The sequence below is a fragment of the Pongo pygmaeus genome, chromosome 10, assembly GCF_028885625.2.
Source record: "Pongo pygmaeus isolate AG05252 chromosome 10, NHGRI_mPonPyg2-v2.0_pri, whole genome shotgun sequence".
In the NCBI taxonomy this organism is placed as follows: Eukaryota; Metazoa; Chordata; class Mammalia; order Primates; family Hominidae; genus Pongo; species Pongo pygmaeus.
The window spans coordinates 130,593,872-130,611,196 of record NC_072383.2 but is presented as its reverse complement, the minus strand read 5'-3'; the positions used below and the strand labels follow the sequence as shown (position 1 = coordinate 130,611,196).

Here is a 17,325-nt window from a genome sequence, read left to right as displayed (position 1 = left end):
AAAGAAGCAGATGCTTTGTCACCCAGCTAAAAACAAAAATGCAAATGCACCTCAATGATGATAAAATAAGATACAACTGTAACACACAAGAATGACATACTTCAAATTTTCCAAAATTATATTAGCAGAAGTTTTGTTGTGGCATAAAAAATATAGTTCAACAATGAGATAAAAACCTTCATCAGCTCTTCAAGTCGGTTACACTTCTTGGAGGCAAAGAGAGAGGGATGCAGGTAATTCCCATCTTCTTCATCATCATCATCTTCATTGTCAGAGCTGATTCCTGATTCTGAAATCAAAATCACATTTCAAGATTTTGGTGTTTGGTGAGAAAAAAAAGTACAAATTAATTATGCAAAAACTTAGAAGCAGCCAAAGGTAGAGCTTCTTGGTTATCTGTCGAAAAAACACTGTTAGAAATTTTTCCCTAGAGTCACCCAAGTTGTTCAGAAGAAGGCCAGATAGAAAGGATTGTGACCTTTGGCTATTTGGTGATTCCTTGCCAGCATCGAGCACCAGCTGGTCTGGGGCTCTGTATGCTTTCTGTCTGTCTTTTTTTTCCCCTTTTTTTAAAAAAGGGCAAAAATTGTACCGATTTATGAAAAGCAAAATAATAGCAACAGAAATAAACTACAACAACAAACCTTAAGATGAGATCTGCAATAAGAATTACACAACTGATTTTAAACTTATTTTGGCTGAAGAGAACAAAATTCAGTGGAAGGGCAAGGCACAGTGGCTCACGCCTGTAATCCCAGCACTTTGGGAGGCCGAGGCGGGTGGATCACCTGAGGTCAGGAGTTTGAGACCAGCCTGGCCAACATGGTGAAACCCTGTCTCTACTAAAAATACAAAAATTAGCCGGGCGTGGTGGCACGTGCCCATGATCCCACCTACTCGGGAGGCTGAGGCATGAGAATTGCTTGAACCCGGGAGGTGGAGGTGGCAGTGAGCCAAGATTGCGCTCGTGTCATTGCACTCCAGCCTGGGCAACAAGAGCGAGACTCTGTCTCCAATAAAAAAAAAAAAAAAATTCAATGGAAGATATGTGTGTGTGTATATATATACATATATATGAACAGACTTGTCAAAATACCATCTTTATTCAAAATACAGCTAACTGGCTTTGGCAGTAAGAACTCCAAAATAGAGACACTGTTATAAAAATAATAGCTTAAAATAGATAATCCAAGTAAAATTTTCACTTTTGTGGCCATGTATAATTGAGCTATACAGCCCTGAACACTGTGGTACTTGAATAATCCAAGAGAGGTACTTGAATAATCCATAGAGAAAACATAGAGAACTGTTTTCTCTATGAAACGTTTTCTCTATGGGCAAAATGAGGGCAAAAATTTCCCACCCAGATGATTATGTTCTGATAGCATCAATATTTAATTATATTTCATTTATCTATAAAATATTAACCAAAGATTTAATAAAGGTGCACCAGCAGGGGTAACGATCATGCCTTAGCTGCAGAATTTCAGACACATTCTAGAAATTCAAGTCTGGCTTTCAACCATGCATCTGTAAGAATGTGTATCTTCATACGTTTCCCAGAACCACCCCGCCTGCCGCCCCCACAACACAGGCCCAAAGTCTGGACGGAACAGACGCAGTGGGACCTACTTTTTTTCTCGTCACTTTTGTTTTCTGCCAGGATGGTGTAGCGTCCCTCCTTCATGGCTTTCTGGATGAACTTATAGTAGGGGTTGAGGTAGTGGTCGAAGCGCAGAAAGTCGAACTGGGAGTTCCGGGCCTGCTTGGCCTTCAGCATGATCTCAAACTGTGCTCCCTGCCTGCACACGAAGCTGGCCGTGCGCTCGATGATGGCGTGCATTTTAGCGGTTGGTGGCTATGGGAAAACACACATATTTCATGTCACCCATTTGTCCTCTTGTCCACCGGCCATGTGATTTCATTAAAACATAGAAATGACTCTGGTTTTACTGTCAATTTTAAGAGATATGAGACTTTAAGCTGGAAAAGCCCAGGCTGTTCGGACTCCTCATCTCCAAATCTTGACAGGATTTTGCAGGGGAGAAAACTCGCCAGCTGAGGCAGGCCACTCCACTGTGGTACAGACCCACGGGAGGTGACTTCTTTGTGCACCAAGTCAACATTTTTCTATACATTTAAGTTCGGTTCTATGATGGAATTCAGGGGGTTTGTGAATCCTCTGTGCATGCAAATTTTACATACAAGCATTTTTCTAGGGAGAGGGTATACATTCCATGGTTCTCAATAACCAGAATCACTGCTCTTTCCTTCTTCTTAGCGGGGACTAGTTCTCACAGCTTGCAGGCTCCCTCTTACAAAACAGCCCTTCTGGACATCCAACAAAAGCCACAAGAGTACGCTATGTCTTTTCGTCTGCACCTGAGCCCTGCTTCTCAGCCCCTGCACAGTTCCTGGCTCACTGCTATTCCCACTTAAAAGCAGTATCCCAAGCTGAAGACCCCCTAGGTGTGGTCTGGCCAGAGCAGATGGGACACTCCGGGTGAGTTTCTTTCCAGCATCAAAGCCCTCCCCCATCCCTTCATGTGCTGCTAAGGAGTCACTTTGACGAACCTCATGCTCTTAGCATTTCCTGCCCACAAATGGATTGTTAGACCAAAGGCTGAAAGCCACACATCTAAAATACCTTTCATATCGACAAAGAGATTAACACTAGGAAATTACTTGCAAATAAATCTGGCAATTATTCTCATTAAAAATGGATGGTTAAGAATTCAGGGCTCCATCCTTCATAAAATATAAACAGCTTAATTCTCTAATTTAATTTTTGAACTAATAACATCCTTCACACTTAAAAAGGATAAATGTCTACAATTAGTTATTCATTAATCCCCAAATAATTTAAATTCCATGTTAAAGGCCCATTGTATGCACATCCATGACTTGGATTTTCAACCAACTTGTTGATCCAAAATTTCTTAAAAGTAGGCCTATCTGTTATATAATACTATTACCATGGTTAAAAAGCAATGTGTAGGTAATTTTACAAAAAAACAAAGCATCTTACGGACATATTTCAAAGTTGGCTACCAACCCTGAATAAGATGAAAAAGTATCTGGTTTGGAAAAAGCCATTCTTTACTTTCTTTATTAGGCAGACTTTAGGTAAATCATGTTCCATTTAAGAATATCATGATCATTCCTACTACACAATGAGATTTAAAAAATGCAGTCAACATATAAATATGCATATGTTACAACGGCCTGAGAAAAGGAAAACTGTTTTTCTAATTTAAATCCAGTGGGGAAGCCTTTTGTTTAAGGAAGCAGATGGAGCCCCGGAAGGGGGCTAAAACCTCCTCCCCCTCCCTGGAAATTCCATTAATGTGAATTTAAGCTCCAGAGGAGGCATGGGAAACAGGAGAAAGGTATCTACAGGTCAGAAAACCCACACAAATGTACGGTTTCCTAAGAGCTTTGGAAAACGCTTGAGCTCAGACCCATCGGGGGACCAGAAAGGAGGTGGCATGACATGAAGACAGGGAAATTAGCAAGGAACCCCAGGGGCAGTGGGGCCAGCCCTCTCCTCACGGGATTAGGGGAGAAAAAAAATCAAATACACGGTTTGCCCACAGCCCTAAGTAAGTATCAGATAGAGTCAAAATTCAAAGGCAAAAATACAAATACACAAGTACTAGCAGTAAATATAGGAAAATATTTTCAAACTCTTGCGGGTGGGAAGTCTTCCAAAATAAGCTTTAAAATTCTGAAGCCATAAGGAATAGAGGGACATATATCACTCTATACTTAAATTCTGCACAGAGAGTCGTACAATCACTTACAAGACAAAGTGCGGGGAGAAAATACCTGCAAGACACATTGGGGACCAAGAGTTAAGACTCATTAGACGTCAAGAGTCCTTATGAATCCGAACAAAAAGCCAGTCACTCCACAGCAATTCAAGAATAAATCAACATTTTTTCTCTCCCCACTCACCTTCCATGACAATACAGTACCTAAATTATGATAAAATAATGCTCTAATCTGCACAAATTCGATAAAGCTTAACTTTAGTGGTTCAGAGCTCTGGAGTCGGTCCCTTGGCTGGAACCCCAGGCCTGACCCTCACACATCTAACTTAGGGCAGTTACTCTTGACTTTCTAAACCTTAACATCTGGCAACAACTGTATCTGTTTCATAGAGTTATTTTTGTATTTTTATGAGACAGGATCTGGCTCTGTTGTCTAGGCTGGAGTGCAGCGGTACCATATCAGCTCATTACAACCTCTACCTCCAGGGCTCAAACCATCCTCCACCTTGGCCTCCTGAGTAGCTGAGACTACAGGCATGTACCACCATGCCTGGCTAATTTTTTTCATTTTTTATAGAGGCGGAGTTTCACCATGTTGCCCAGGCTGGTCTTGAACTCCTGAGCTCAAGCGATTCTCCCACCTCGGCCTCCCAAAGTGCTGGGATCACAGACATGAGCCACTGCACCTGGCCTGTAAAGTTATTTTGAGTATTAACTGAGAGATATGCCTAGAGAAGCACTTAGTACAGTGTCTGGTACACAGTAAGTGCTTCATAAAGCCTGGTTCTATGTTATTATTCATTAACAGAGTAAGTGTTGCACATAACAGCAACTATCAAACCTTTCCCCACTTTCCATAAAACGTGTTTGAGCAAGCACATTTTCCTTGGAACCGCGCCCTAACAGGTCTGGGACTACAGGCACGCGCCACCACACTGGCCTATTATTTTTACTTGTTTGTAGAGACAGGATCTCACTATGTTGCCCAGGCTAGTCTCGAACTCCTGGCCTCAAGTGATCCTCCAACCTTAGCCTCCCAAAGGGCTGGGATTACAGGTGTGAGCCACTGTACCCAGCCTGGGGTGCTATAATTTCTAACTACTTCTCACTCTTCATCCAAAAGCCTCAAGGATCCTGTCATCATTAGGTTCTAAACCAACATTTAGTTTAAAAACCAAAAACCTCCTGAAGTACCTGCTGTCTTTCCCAATCACTCCAATCTTCTCTTGTCAGTGAGTCAAACCATGTCCTGCCCCCTGAAGCAGCAATAGTCTACTTAACCACAATTCAACAATTCTGAGGCCTGGTCACTAAAACAACTTATAATGCAGACACTTTTGTCTTCTACATTTTCTCCACTAACATGGACACCACAGTGTATAATGTATACAATGAATTACTGCCAAAAAACACATAATAATTATGAGAATGAAATACCGACACTGCCATAAAATAAATGAAAGATGCAAATGAGAGACTCAATCAAGCACTCAGTTTCCACACAGTCAAAACAACATTCAAGAGGCCTTTTTATAATATCATTAGAAGAAACTCTAATGATAAGACAGCAAGTTGCTACACACTAAGACTTACTTTGCTCTCCAATGAGTGACAACTATGTTTGATCTGGCAGACTATCAAGAGCTTAGTGATGCTTATTTTGGCTGAGAACACAAAGCCATTAAATATTTTAATAGGAATTAAGGCAACAAAATTCTATTGTACCTCTATATTTAAATTTGAATAAAAAATTTAAAAATTTTTAACACTAAAAACAAGTAAAATTCCATATAGTCAACTTCACATAAACTTTTTAGCATTAAATATAGATGGAGCACTTAGCATTTAATAAAAATGGGGCAACTGTGATTTTTTTAAAGCTTCATGTTAATGTGTCTCTCATGCATAATAAACATATTTCAGAACAAATAGGAATACAACATATATAATACATGGAAAATATATTAATACAAGTCTCAGGATATCAAATCTTTGGGTAATTTCAGCTTTAACTATAGCAAAATGATCAATACTAGAAATGGGAAACAAACATATGTAGTAATATAGTTTGGATCTGTGTCCCCACCCAAATCCCATGTCGAATTGTCATTCCCAATGTTGGAGGCGGTGCCTGGTGGGAAGTGAATGGATCATGGGGCGGATCCTTCATGAGTAGTTTCACACCATCTCCTAGGTGCTGCTCCCGTGATAGACAGTGAATGAGCTGTCTTAAGATCTGGTCATTTGAAAGTGTGTAGCACCTCCCTGCCTTCCTCCTGCTCTGGACATGCTAAGACATGTCTGCTCCCTTCTCACCTTCCGCCATGACTATAAGTTTCCTGAGGCCTCCCCAGAAGCAGATGCTGCCCGGCTTCCTGTACAGCCTGCAGAACCGTGAGCCAATTAAACCTCTTCTTTATAAATTACCCAGTCTCAGGTATTTTTTTATAGCTGTGTGAGAACAGACCAATACAAGTAGTAATTATACTAGGCAAAATCCAAAGAGTTATTTTACCCATACTTGCAAGAATAAAAGAGAGGGAGAGGATATGTAAATGAGTAAGGGAAGAGAAGGAAAGCGTTGGAGGCAGGAATTAAAAGGGCTATTTTTATATTGCCCTTCATCACATTAATGAAGGGTAAGAACCATCAAATTCACGCTTAACTCAATTAGAGTGGCAGCGAGTGATCGCAGGGGGAGGTGAGAGATGCTGTCTCTGTGCGGAGCTTTCCTGGCATCTACAGTGCGGCGAGTAATTCAGGGTGTGGGACACAAACAAGAATCGAGAATGCCGGCATTGATGCCACTTGCAATCCAGTTACAAAAATGTCCAAGAAAAAGCTTCCTGCGAGGCACGAACACTTAAGAGTCCTTCCCAAGTATACACACGCAACAAAAAGATTTTCAACCTCCCTAGTAAACATATAAAAATCCCATAAAGCACGGTGACTGAAGATGGCATCATAGTTAAGACCACCGTTCCCAGCTGCCATTTATTAGCCAAATTCTTGACTTTCCTAAGTCTCAGTTTCTTCATTGGCACAAGAGGGATAGTAAACAGTAGTTCACTTATAGGGTTGTTAGCTTTAAATAAGATAATATGTAAAAAACAGCTTAGCACAGTGACTGGAATGTGGAAATCCCTCAATGAATATTCAGAAAAAAAGGGAAAATCCTGGTTTGGGCTTTAACACCTGTTATAACTTAATTTAATGTGATATAACTGAAATAGCAGGAAAGGTCAATGCTGAACAGACAGTAATCAGCTGCAAAGCCCTCAGATGAGGAAAACCAGGGTGGAATTCCCCTTCATCAGTGGAAGGGTGGCCTGGGCCTGGAGATGCCACAGGGACCTAATCACAACACAGAAAACTGCTAAGAAAATGTAACGTGAAGTGCCCCCAAAAATCACACTTTAAAAAGCCAGAACAAAGCAACGTTACTGAAATCAACGCTGTCTTGATCTAGAGTGCTTTTACATCTATGTATGGGGAGTAGCCCACTTGCCACTGATCCTGACTTAGTTTTTCTAAGCTATAAAATCTGGGGATTCAACTATATGGCCGCTGAATCACACCCAACTCCTCAAGTCCCTGATGCTCCAGTCTAGTTCTTTTGCTATAATTCTTCCCTTTTCTTTGAGGAAAATAAATAGGGTGTGACCTTTTTCTCCATTAACTCACAAACCATTTTAAAGCATTACATGCCTAAAAAGCAGCTATAATCATTATCGAGCTTTCCCACAAGCAGGAGTGAATTATGATAAATAATAATGATGACAATTAGTGCTCATGCAGGACACATACCAACTCCACGTCAGACGGGACGCTCAATCCTAAGGGGGCAACAAAGGGCTCTTCATTTTCCTCTAAATTTTCAGCCTCATTTTTTTCTGCATAAAAAGAAAATTTTAAAATTCAGAACAATGCAGGGAGGAAGGCACCCATCAACAGCAGGCAGCAAGATGGAAGCATGTGACTGGCTGTCCCTGCTTCTTTACCTTCTGTTGTTACTCCTAGAAGCCATTTTCAGCTTTCTCTTCTACCCACAAGGCAAGTGAAACTCACTTTACAAAATTCCAAATGAGGCGGGGTCGGGGGGGGGTGGTGCGGCAGCAGGGAGGTGTGGTGCAGCAGCAGGAGTGTGTATAGGGTCAGACTGCACAGTATTCCCTTGGTATACGCAGGGGACTGGTTCTAGGACCCTTGCAGACACCAAAATCCACACGTGCTCGAATTCTGCATTTGATCCATTTGAACCCACATATATAAAGAAGCCGATCCTCCATATATGCGGGTCTCACATCCCTCAATCTGATCTGTTTGGCTGAAAAAAATCCTCATACAAGCGGACCTACGCAATTCAAACCTGTGTTGTTCAAGGGTAACTGGAGTTAAACTCCTGCCCTGCCACTTGTTAGCTCCGGGATCCTGCTGTTCTCTGTTTCCTCACTGGCTGTGAAGTCATCACATCTACTCCCAGGGCCGAGTGGTGCTTAGGTGAGATAGCCCATGTGAACATCTCTACCATAATCCTCCACACTTAGCAGGTGCTCAATCCATGTTCCTTTTCCCCTCCGCTTCTCTTTCAGGTATGTATGTAAGTATTTAATTGGTATCGCTAAGATTTCTCTCCAACTATTTCTGTGGATTCCTGACAGCATGACACAACATAAGGTAGTCAATTCCTAGATAACTGATTTTCGTCTTTGAATTGTAAACCACCTGGGCATAACTATCAAGATTCCTCCACCCAAGCAAACTACCTCTTTCACAAATAATCAATTATTTTTCCATTTCTATGTACTCATTAACCGTTCACTTAACAAATATTTGTCTACTATGTGGCAGACAACATACTACACATTATCTTTCTGTATTCTAAGGTACCTAAGTACATCTCAATAACTCAGATGATTACCAGTTTAAAAAGATACACTGAAATGTACAAAAATATCATAGCAAACTTTAAAAAGGTAACATTTTTAAGGATTTCAATGATCTATTGAGGTTCTTATTTCCAAACAGATGACATTAAAGAAACAAACCTTAAATCTTCATCAAAATAAATGTTTCTATCATATACAGTAAAGGCTCTTGAAGCGATAAATAATTTGCAAAGATCTCCTGTCAAACCTCATTCTGTGAAACCAAAGAGGAATTTTAAGCAGGTTTCCTGGTATATAAAAACTTGGGTATTCCAGTCTGATCAGATATAAGTTGATTACAATCCCTATTAAGTTACAGTTATTTAACACTGTCCCATCCATTTCTGTTTGAGTCCCCTGTTCTTTCAAAAATCAGAGACAAAGACGGGTGCAGTGGCTTACACCTGTAATCCCTGTACTTTGGGAGGCCGAGCCAAGTGGATCACCTGAGGTCAGGAGTTCAAGACCAGGCTGGCCAACATGGTGAAACCCTGTCTCTACTAAAAAATACAAAAAATTAGCCTGGCATGGTGGCACATGCCTGTAATCCCAGCTACATGGGAGGCTGAGGCAGGAGAACTGCTTGAACCCAGGAGGCAGAGGTTGCAGTGAGCTAAGATTACACCACTGTACTCCAGCCTGGCCCGCAGAGCAAGACTCTGCCTCAAAAATAAATAAATAAATATATCAGAGATGAATGAGAGGGCAGAGATTTACTACTGCTTTTTAAAAAGCTCCCTGTAATTAGTAAGTCTGTCATTCAGCTTCAGTAACCAAATGACACAGTTAGATTAGAAAATATCAGAAACACTGATTTGTAGAGACTTTCTATTGGCAAAATGCCAAGTAGCAGATGCGCTTTCTCAAAATCTCTTTGGGAATGAGGCAGGGGTGTGTGTTTAAAAATACAACTTTTTATATTCCAAGGTAGACTGCCTTAAAAAAAATAAGTAAGGCTGGGCGCGGTGGCTCATGCCTGTAATCCCAGCACTTTGGGAGGCCGAGGCAGGCGGATCACTTGAGGTCAGGAGTTTGAGACCAGTCTGGCCAACACGGTGAAACCCTGTCTCCACTAAAAATAGAAAAATTAGCCAGTTGTGGCAGCGGGCGCCTGTAATCCCAGCTATTCGGGAGGCTAAGGCACAAGAATTGCTTGAACCCGGGAGGCGGAGGTTGCAATAAGCTGACACTGCACCACTGCACTCCAGCCTGGGTGACAGAGCGAGACTCTGTCTCAAAAAAGTAAAACAAAGTAAATTTAAAAATACAACTTTTACTATATTTTCCTAAAATGAAAAAAATGATTAAAACATTGTCTAGGCAAATAGCTTTTCCTTAATGTTAAGTTATTCATAAAAATCAAGGCATTTTAATTGAAATAGCTTTTTGGGATGGATGGGTTAAACAGATTTGGTCTATTCTTATATATACCTTTATTTACAAAAAAAACAGCTTTAGTAGCACAAAATAAAAACCAACCATTGCAATACAAACTCAGATTTAAATAAATTCAAATAATCTTTTGTTTAAAAAATGGATATATAGCAGTGAGGGCCTGTCCCCACTCCATTATTCCCCTAAAAGAGGGAAAAAAATGGATATAGAATGATGAAAAATTATGAATATCTAAAGGATAGAAACTTGACTGAAAATAGTAAAGATCAGAGATGGAGGAGGCACTATCAAAATGCTTTTGGCTAGTATCATAAGGCTTTAAAATACTAACAAACAATACAATAGAGTAATTTTGAAAATCAAGACATATGTAGACATACTGACGGCTCAGGAAAAAAAATTTTATTTTAAAAGAATGTGACACTCAACGTGGCTGTTAGTGGTACTGGATTCTATTACAATATGCACGTGTGTGTGTGTGTGTGTGTGTGTGTGTGTTAGGTGTTTCACTTATATTAATGCAAGTTATACATGAAATGTCAAGCTCTAAGTTTTATGTGGGCCCAATTTCCATTAAGGAAATTAATCAGCATATAAGGCAATGTTCTGAGAACACCATTACAGAAAGAAAAGAAGTAACATTGTAAAATACTAAAGAGAACTTTATCTTAAGGGGAAAGCAAACTAATACTCAGATGATAAGCTAAGTCATGCTGAAGTTCTCAAGATTCAATAATTATAACAAACTGAACATCATTTAGCCCAATAATTACGCCGAGACAATGGTCCACCATCTAGAATAGAGGCTGACAAACTCTATAAAATGCCAGACAGTATTAATAAATATTTTTGGTTTTGTGGGCCATATGGTCTGTTTCATTTCTTCAACTCTGTCGTCGAAGTGCGAAAGTGGCAACAGACAATATGTAAACAAATGAGCGTTGCTGTGTTCCAATAAAACTTTACTTGTTATTTTCTTTCCAATACTTTAGATCTGTGGTTGGCCGAATCCACAGATGTGGACCCGATAAGCTGACTGTATTTCAACTCTTTATTTATGAAGTGGCTACAGTCTCTATTCCTTCCTTCTGATAAAAACACCACAGATAGAAAGCTGAACTCCTGTGTGTGGCTTAGAGATAAGACAACAAAATCAGAACTATCCAGAACCCGAGGAAGGACAGCTTATTCTGGACAAATAAATGCATGTTTACGTTTTAGACCTGATAGAACATTTCCAGTGCATTGTAACTTCTGAGGGATGGGTAGGTTTGAAAGTCAGTGCAAAAAGTCTTAAATACTTTAACTGGCCTTTAACTCAGTATAATTACAATTACACTTGAAAGTTTCTCTAAAAGCCCATAAAATAGAGCTGTGCAACAGTAATTCTTGTGCCCACAAAGTAAGGAGCAGGACTAAAGGCAGGGCAAAAGGAAAGCCTGTGTGTGTGTTTGCCCCACGTCCTATCATTCCATTAGGATTGCAGCCCTTGGAGAGTGCCGATGCGTAGAACCATAGTGCAGTCACAGGATGGAAGGGCAAACATCATTTTGCTTTAATACTAAAATGCTATAATTGCTTCATACTTGTTAAAAGATGTGTCACTTGGCTGGATGTGGTGGCTCATGCCTGTAATCCCAGTGCTTTGGGAGGCCAAGGCAGTAGGATCACTTGAGCTCAGGAGTTTGAGACTAGCTTGGGCAACACAGTGAGACCCCATCTGTTTTTTTAAATTATTGTGTATTTTATAATAAAAAAATTTAAAAAGATAAAAAGTGTTACTTAAGGAGAGACCAATGAAGTTCGGAATAACAGATTAAATTAGCTCTACAATTAAATCTCCATTTGATGTAATGTAAACATTTGAATGTTTCTAAGTTAACGTTCTTCTTCTTTTTAAACAGAATATCCTGAATATAGTGACCTGTCTTTAATGTGTCAGGTTCATGTTACCATTATTGCTAATTAATGACTGACCATGATGCAGTGCTGTGGTAGTGGAGCTCTCAATGCTTACTGAAGTGATTAAGGATATTTGTGTCTATACTACACAAGCCCAGGTTTTTCAGCAGCATTATTTTTTATATTCAAAGTTTCCCATGTTAATCCAGAAAAGCATAAATTCCAAATCTTTAATTTAAAATACTGTGGTAAGTATATGCCCTAGGTGGCATCAAGGCTACCAGGAAGCTGTGCTGTTTTCTGGGGAGTAGTAACTCCCTCACTGTGTCCTTCCACTGGGCATGTGTCACTGTCTCAGCTGTGGAGGGATATGGGGAAGGAGGTCGGTGAGAGGGCGATATTAACTCATCCCAGTTAACACCTATTCTTTCACTGCCTCAAGAATGAATCCCTGAGGATATTAATGAACATGTTACCAATCTAGAAACAAATAATCCGGAGTGAGTAATTCTGTTACCCGAATCAATGAGAAATAAACGATCCAATGCATTCACTTTCCACCTCCATTAATCATTCTAGTTTTTAACTTCGTTTTACCAAAAGAAGGAATATCACTCCCGTTTTCTCCTGTGGTCATAGTGGTGTTATCATGAGTGCCAGAGATGTGTTCTGCAGACTTGACCATCGTGCATGCAGCCTGTGTGTACACGTGTAGCCCTACACCAGCAGTCCAGGCAGCTCCCCACTCACCTCTCTGTTTGGAAGGCTCCTCCTCCTCTGTTGGCTCTGACGGGTCGTAATAGTCGCTACCGTAAGTGAACCCCACGGCATTGTAGCTCCCATCCTCTGCTAGTGCTTCACTCAATCGCTTGTATTCTTCCTCTTGAATAAAAATGAGGATTTTATCAACAAAAATAGAAAATTACTGAGAAAAACTTTACATATTTCTAAAGTTGTAGCTATCAGTAAAGCATACAACATACTTTTTTCAACCTACTTTTGAGGTAAAATATTTTTAAAAATTCACACTTTATATCTATCAATATGTACTTTTGTCAGTACATGTTTACCCACAGACAGCTGAATACACGTCTTTTGTGGAAAATTTCTTCCTGCTGAGAAAATTTTGGGATTAAGAACTGTATTAAAGACTGTTACAGCAAAGACAAGAACATCAATTTTATTTATACGATACTGTTAAAGAAGAACAGTTAAAGAGTTTGGTTTTTGTTTTTTTCAAATCCCAGTCTGCCCTCAAAAGCTGGGAAAATTCTTTGTGGCTCTATATATAAACTATCCTGAGGTCCTCTCAGAACGCAAAGACTCCTGTTTTTCCAATCCACTGGGTACTGTCAAGATAATATCAGAAAGAGTGAGTATAAAAAAATGAATGGGAGTAAATTTTTAAATACTTAAAAATTTTAAAAAGTTTGTTGCTGAAGTAAGTTTGTCTTGAGCAGTACCTTGCCTTGCCTCCTCCTCAAGCAAGTCCGTATGCAAGGCTAAATACCTCTCTTCATCACACAGGGCCTCTATTCGCGCCTCCTCTTCAGACAGCTGATAATCTCTGTTCCACGTGGAATACTCAGCATCGTACTCAGAAAGGTCATGCAGGTGACCACGTCCATCATATCTGTAATGTGAACAAGCTGGTCAATAAAAGGAAATTAACGTCTAGACTGGTGTGCATGTGTGATGTTTTATATATGTATATATAGATACACACATACTTACCAATTAAAATAAATAAAAATATTAAAACAAGTATAAAAACTCTTCCCAGATTTATATTTAATTTGGATAGTCATATCTCACCTACTTTTAAACTCAAGTTATCTTAACAAACTCTAAATGCCTTTCCACAGTAAGATAACATTTATAACTAAAGACAAACAATCCATTAATAGCAAAAATGGTATCCACTTCACTGGCAGTTCTTACCATTATGGTTTGGTCAACCATTCAATGCCACTTGCAAAAAATTATTATTTTTTTCTGAAAAGTTAAATATCATAGCTTACATTCACACAAACCAAATACATAAATACCTATCCGTAAGAACCAAACGGTCGAAATTTCCTCGCTTCTTTCTGCTAGTCCCGAACTCTCAGGAGAGATCTTCACCAAAGAAACTTGCGTCCATTGGAGGTAAAATCTTGGCTAGGCTCGCCCCCTAGCCACTTGGCTGAGGAAATAAGTGCTGGGTTACGTGATAGAGAGACACACATACATCGGAACAGTGACATATACATGCAGTTTAAGGAGGTTCACTGGGAACAGAGCAAAACTATTAGAAGATACGGTATCAATATTTCCTTCTGAACTTTATACCCTCAAGGAAATAACATACATGAAGACACTTCCACGTTTCTCTTGCATGGACCGAACAGTAGTTTGGCCAAATAAGTAATGGGAGCACTTTCTGCTATGTTTTTAACATAAAGGATTCAATGAGGGTGCTGTCAACGTGTAACTGTCAGATAATAAATGAGTGAGTGAGTGAATTTTACTTAAAACACTCAGGTTTAGGGTTTCAAAAACAAATGTAGAGAAACAAACAAAAGTCTGCTTATTTTTTTAATGCTGACTTTTGTAAGGGGAACCAAAAATTTTAATGTAGACCAAAAAAGACATTTACAGGAAAAAGGCCCAAAATTCCAAGGTAGTCAAGTTACTGCATTTCATTAAATTTAAAAATTAATTGGACTTTGATGTAAACCTCCTTAACTTACAAATGTAGATTATTATTAAAAATATTATACATGTACATGTGCGGCGTTTGCTCCCCACCAGTTTTGGAAGACCTAACTCAAATCATGTACAGAATGACAGGAAAACTGTACAAAGAGCTCAGACTTCATTGCTTACCAAACTTTAATGATAAATATCACAAGTGACACTTTGGAAAAGCAAGCCTGACAACTCAGGCGACATATTCAATATAAACCATGGTGTGAAGGCACAGCACGCTTGAGCACAGCACGGAGCCATCAGATCCAGACATGATCTGATTCCGCGGCCCTCCCTTCACCAGTTCTTGTTTTCGAGCTCTAATTCCAAGAGGAAACGTCAGGGATGGAAAAAGGCCTATTTGGTCATTAATGGGTCCATTCTGGCCAGCTCAGAGGTCATCCCTACAGTCATGCTCCAGGGCTATGAAGAATCCAGTTTTAATGGTCTCAAACGATGGGCTTTCTTCACGTGGAGAAACTATTCCACAGTTTAATGGCTGGTCATGGTTAGCTTTTCAGTCCGGGCCCCAGAAGTAGCCGAACAGGCAAAAAAGAAAAAAACTACCCCACAACAACCCCAAAACCCAGAGACGAGGGGAAGGGGGATTGAAAAAATGGGAAGAAAGAGGGGAGCAAACCACCTACATCATGTAATGTTATCCTTTTCAAATCAAACGCCTTTAGAAATCCCTAATCCCAGGCCCCCACTGCCCATAATCGCTAGACACCCTCGAGTGACGACCTAAAGCAGGTTTGATTTGAAAAGAAACAACACATCTATATCCCAGCTCCACCCTTCAGTTTTAAGAGACAGTGAAACCAGCCCTAAGAACACTATCTCTTCCAAGAGCAAGGCCAGGGTCCGCACGAAGTCAAGTGGCCGCCAACTGACGGGCAACTTTGCTCACTACCTCAATCTGTCAAACTCGTCGGATTATCACCGGGAAATCAAACGTCATGCCGGCAAAGTACGGGCGCTCCACTGAGGGCTCTGGGGGGCATAACAGGTTAAGGCTAACTCACAGGGTCCAAGAGACACTTCTAGCCACTGTCTCAGTGAGCGGCGGTTCGGAAGAATAAAGGCACGCCTCCCAGGCTACCCTCCCAGTACACCCAGCAGTGAGAGCGCGGCGAGTAGAAAAGCAGCGCACGACCCCATGGCATCGCCGGGCGGCAGGCCCAGGTGCGCTCAGGAAGAGACCCTGGGCACTGGCTGCTTTCACCGCGCGGAATCGCCAACTGCAGCCCAGCGACAGGGTGAGGGATCGAGAGGGGCTGCGGGACCAGAGACGATCCCTCCGGAGACGGACGCGGCACGCAATTCCAGCCAGTGCCTTAGGGCAGGTTTCACCGTCCCCCTCCCCACCAGAACACCAGGAGGAGGTGGGGACAGGGGAGGGGGTGTCCCCCAGATCCCCGCTGGCTCCAGAAAACCCTCTGCAGTCCTTGCAATCAAGTCAACATCAGACGAGATCAAGCGGGTGAGGGAAGGGAAGGATCGACGGGTGGGGGGAGGAACCGACCTGTCGATGAGGATCTTGTGGTCCCCCATCCAGGGGATGAGGTGCTGTCCCTGTTCCTGAGCCAGGGCCCGCTCGTCGTCCCGGAACAGCTTGCAGGCATAGCCGAAAACCAAGAGCTCCACTCGGCTGCCCCCACCGCCGGCACCGCCTGGCCCGGCCTCCTCCTTCGCGCCGCTTTTCCTCTCGGGTTTGGCGCGGCCCCCGCCCGCGCCGTACATGACAGCGTCCCCGGCGTCCAGGCTGGTCCTCTTCTGTGCCGCGCGACGTCCCTGATACCTCCACTTGGCCTACCCCTTCAGTCAAAGGCCCCACATCCCGGACCCAACCTCAACACCGCCGCCATAGCGGGCCACAAAATGGTGGAGGGGCAGCTTCCGGCAGGAGAGCTCGCATTTCCGGCGAGCGGACCGGCAGATTCGCCATGGCTTGGAGCTCTTTTGGCCGCTAGGAAATATTTTGGCTTTAATTTTCGCATTCAGATGTGCCGCCACAATAGGCGCTGCTGTATTCAGTGGAAAGTGCAATTTTAATGTCCGTTTTATCGGGCAGCCCTCAGGAACGTGGCGAAAGCGCAGCGTGGGATCGCGCGCCGGCTTCCGCTGCGGCCAGTCGGGCGGCGACGGAGTCGGCGGGAGGGGCCCGGCGCGCTCTGGGCCTTGGGCGAGTCCTCGTGGGTGGCGGGTTGCTGCAGCCTGCCGCGCGTGTTGAGGCCTCGGGTCCACCCCGAGCCGCCGCGCCCCTCACCATGTCCTAGTCGTTGGGGCCGTGCGTGCTCTGCCCAGGGCGGCGATGTCCTTTTCCTTGGTCCCGCTTCCTTCTCCATCCCTAGGGGGACTTGGTCCCCGACCCGCCCACCTTTGAAGGTTTCCGAGGCAGCAGAGGCCCCTGCGCCGCAAATCACTCGCAGGTGGCGAGATTTCGGAGACCTGAGACCCTTGTCGCCGGGAGGTGGTCTGGCGGGGCAGGGAGACCCCAGTCTGGAGACTGGCCACCTGGATGCGGTGCGATTTTGCTTGGTGTGTTTCCTCCTGGGCCGCAGTTTTCCCATCGGTGGTTCCGTTAGGATCTTTCG

At 42.3% G+C, this 17,325-nt stretch overlaps 1 protein-coding gene across 6 annotated transcripts in view; it reads right to left on the bottom strand.

Annotated features, from left to right (window-relative positions):
* The window catches only part of SFSWAP (splicing factor SWAP), a 91,131-nt gene extending 74,502 nt beyond the window's left edge, over positions 1-16,629 (bottom strand). For 2 of the 6 annotated variants that reach the window (XM_054444801.2, XM_054444802.2), the window contains exons 1-6: positions 16,254-16,620; positions 13,462-13,631; positions 12,749-12,880; positions 7,581-7,666; positions 1,633-1,858; positions 177-289 (exon numbers count right to left, since the gene is read on the bottom strand). In XM_054444801.2, the coding sequence (XP_054300776.1) occupies positions 177-289; positions 1,633-1,858; positions 7,581-7,666; positions 12,749-12,880; positions 13,462-13,631; positions 16,254-16,471 (945 nt within the window). In that variant the 5' untranslated portion in view covers positions 16,472-16,620. Of the gene's footprint in view, positions 1-176; positions 290-1,632; positions 1,859-7,580; positions 7,667-12,748; positions 12,881-13,461 lie in introns of all 6 variants that reach the window. The other 4 variants (XM_054444806.2, XM_054444803.2, XM_054444800.2 and 1 more) reach the window with 3 other exon arrangements.
* Positions 16,630-17,325: the final 696 nt, after the last annotated feature.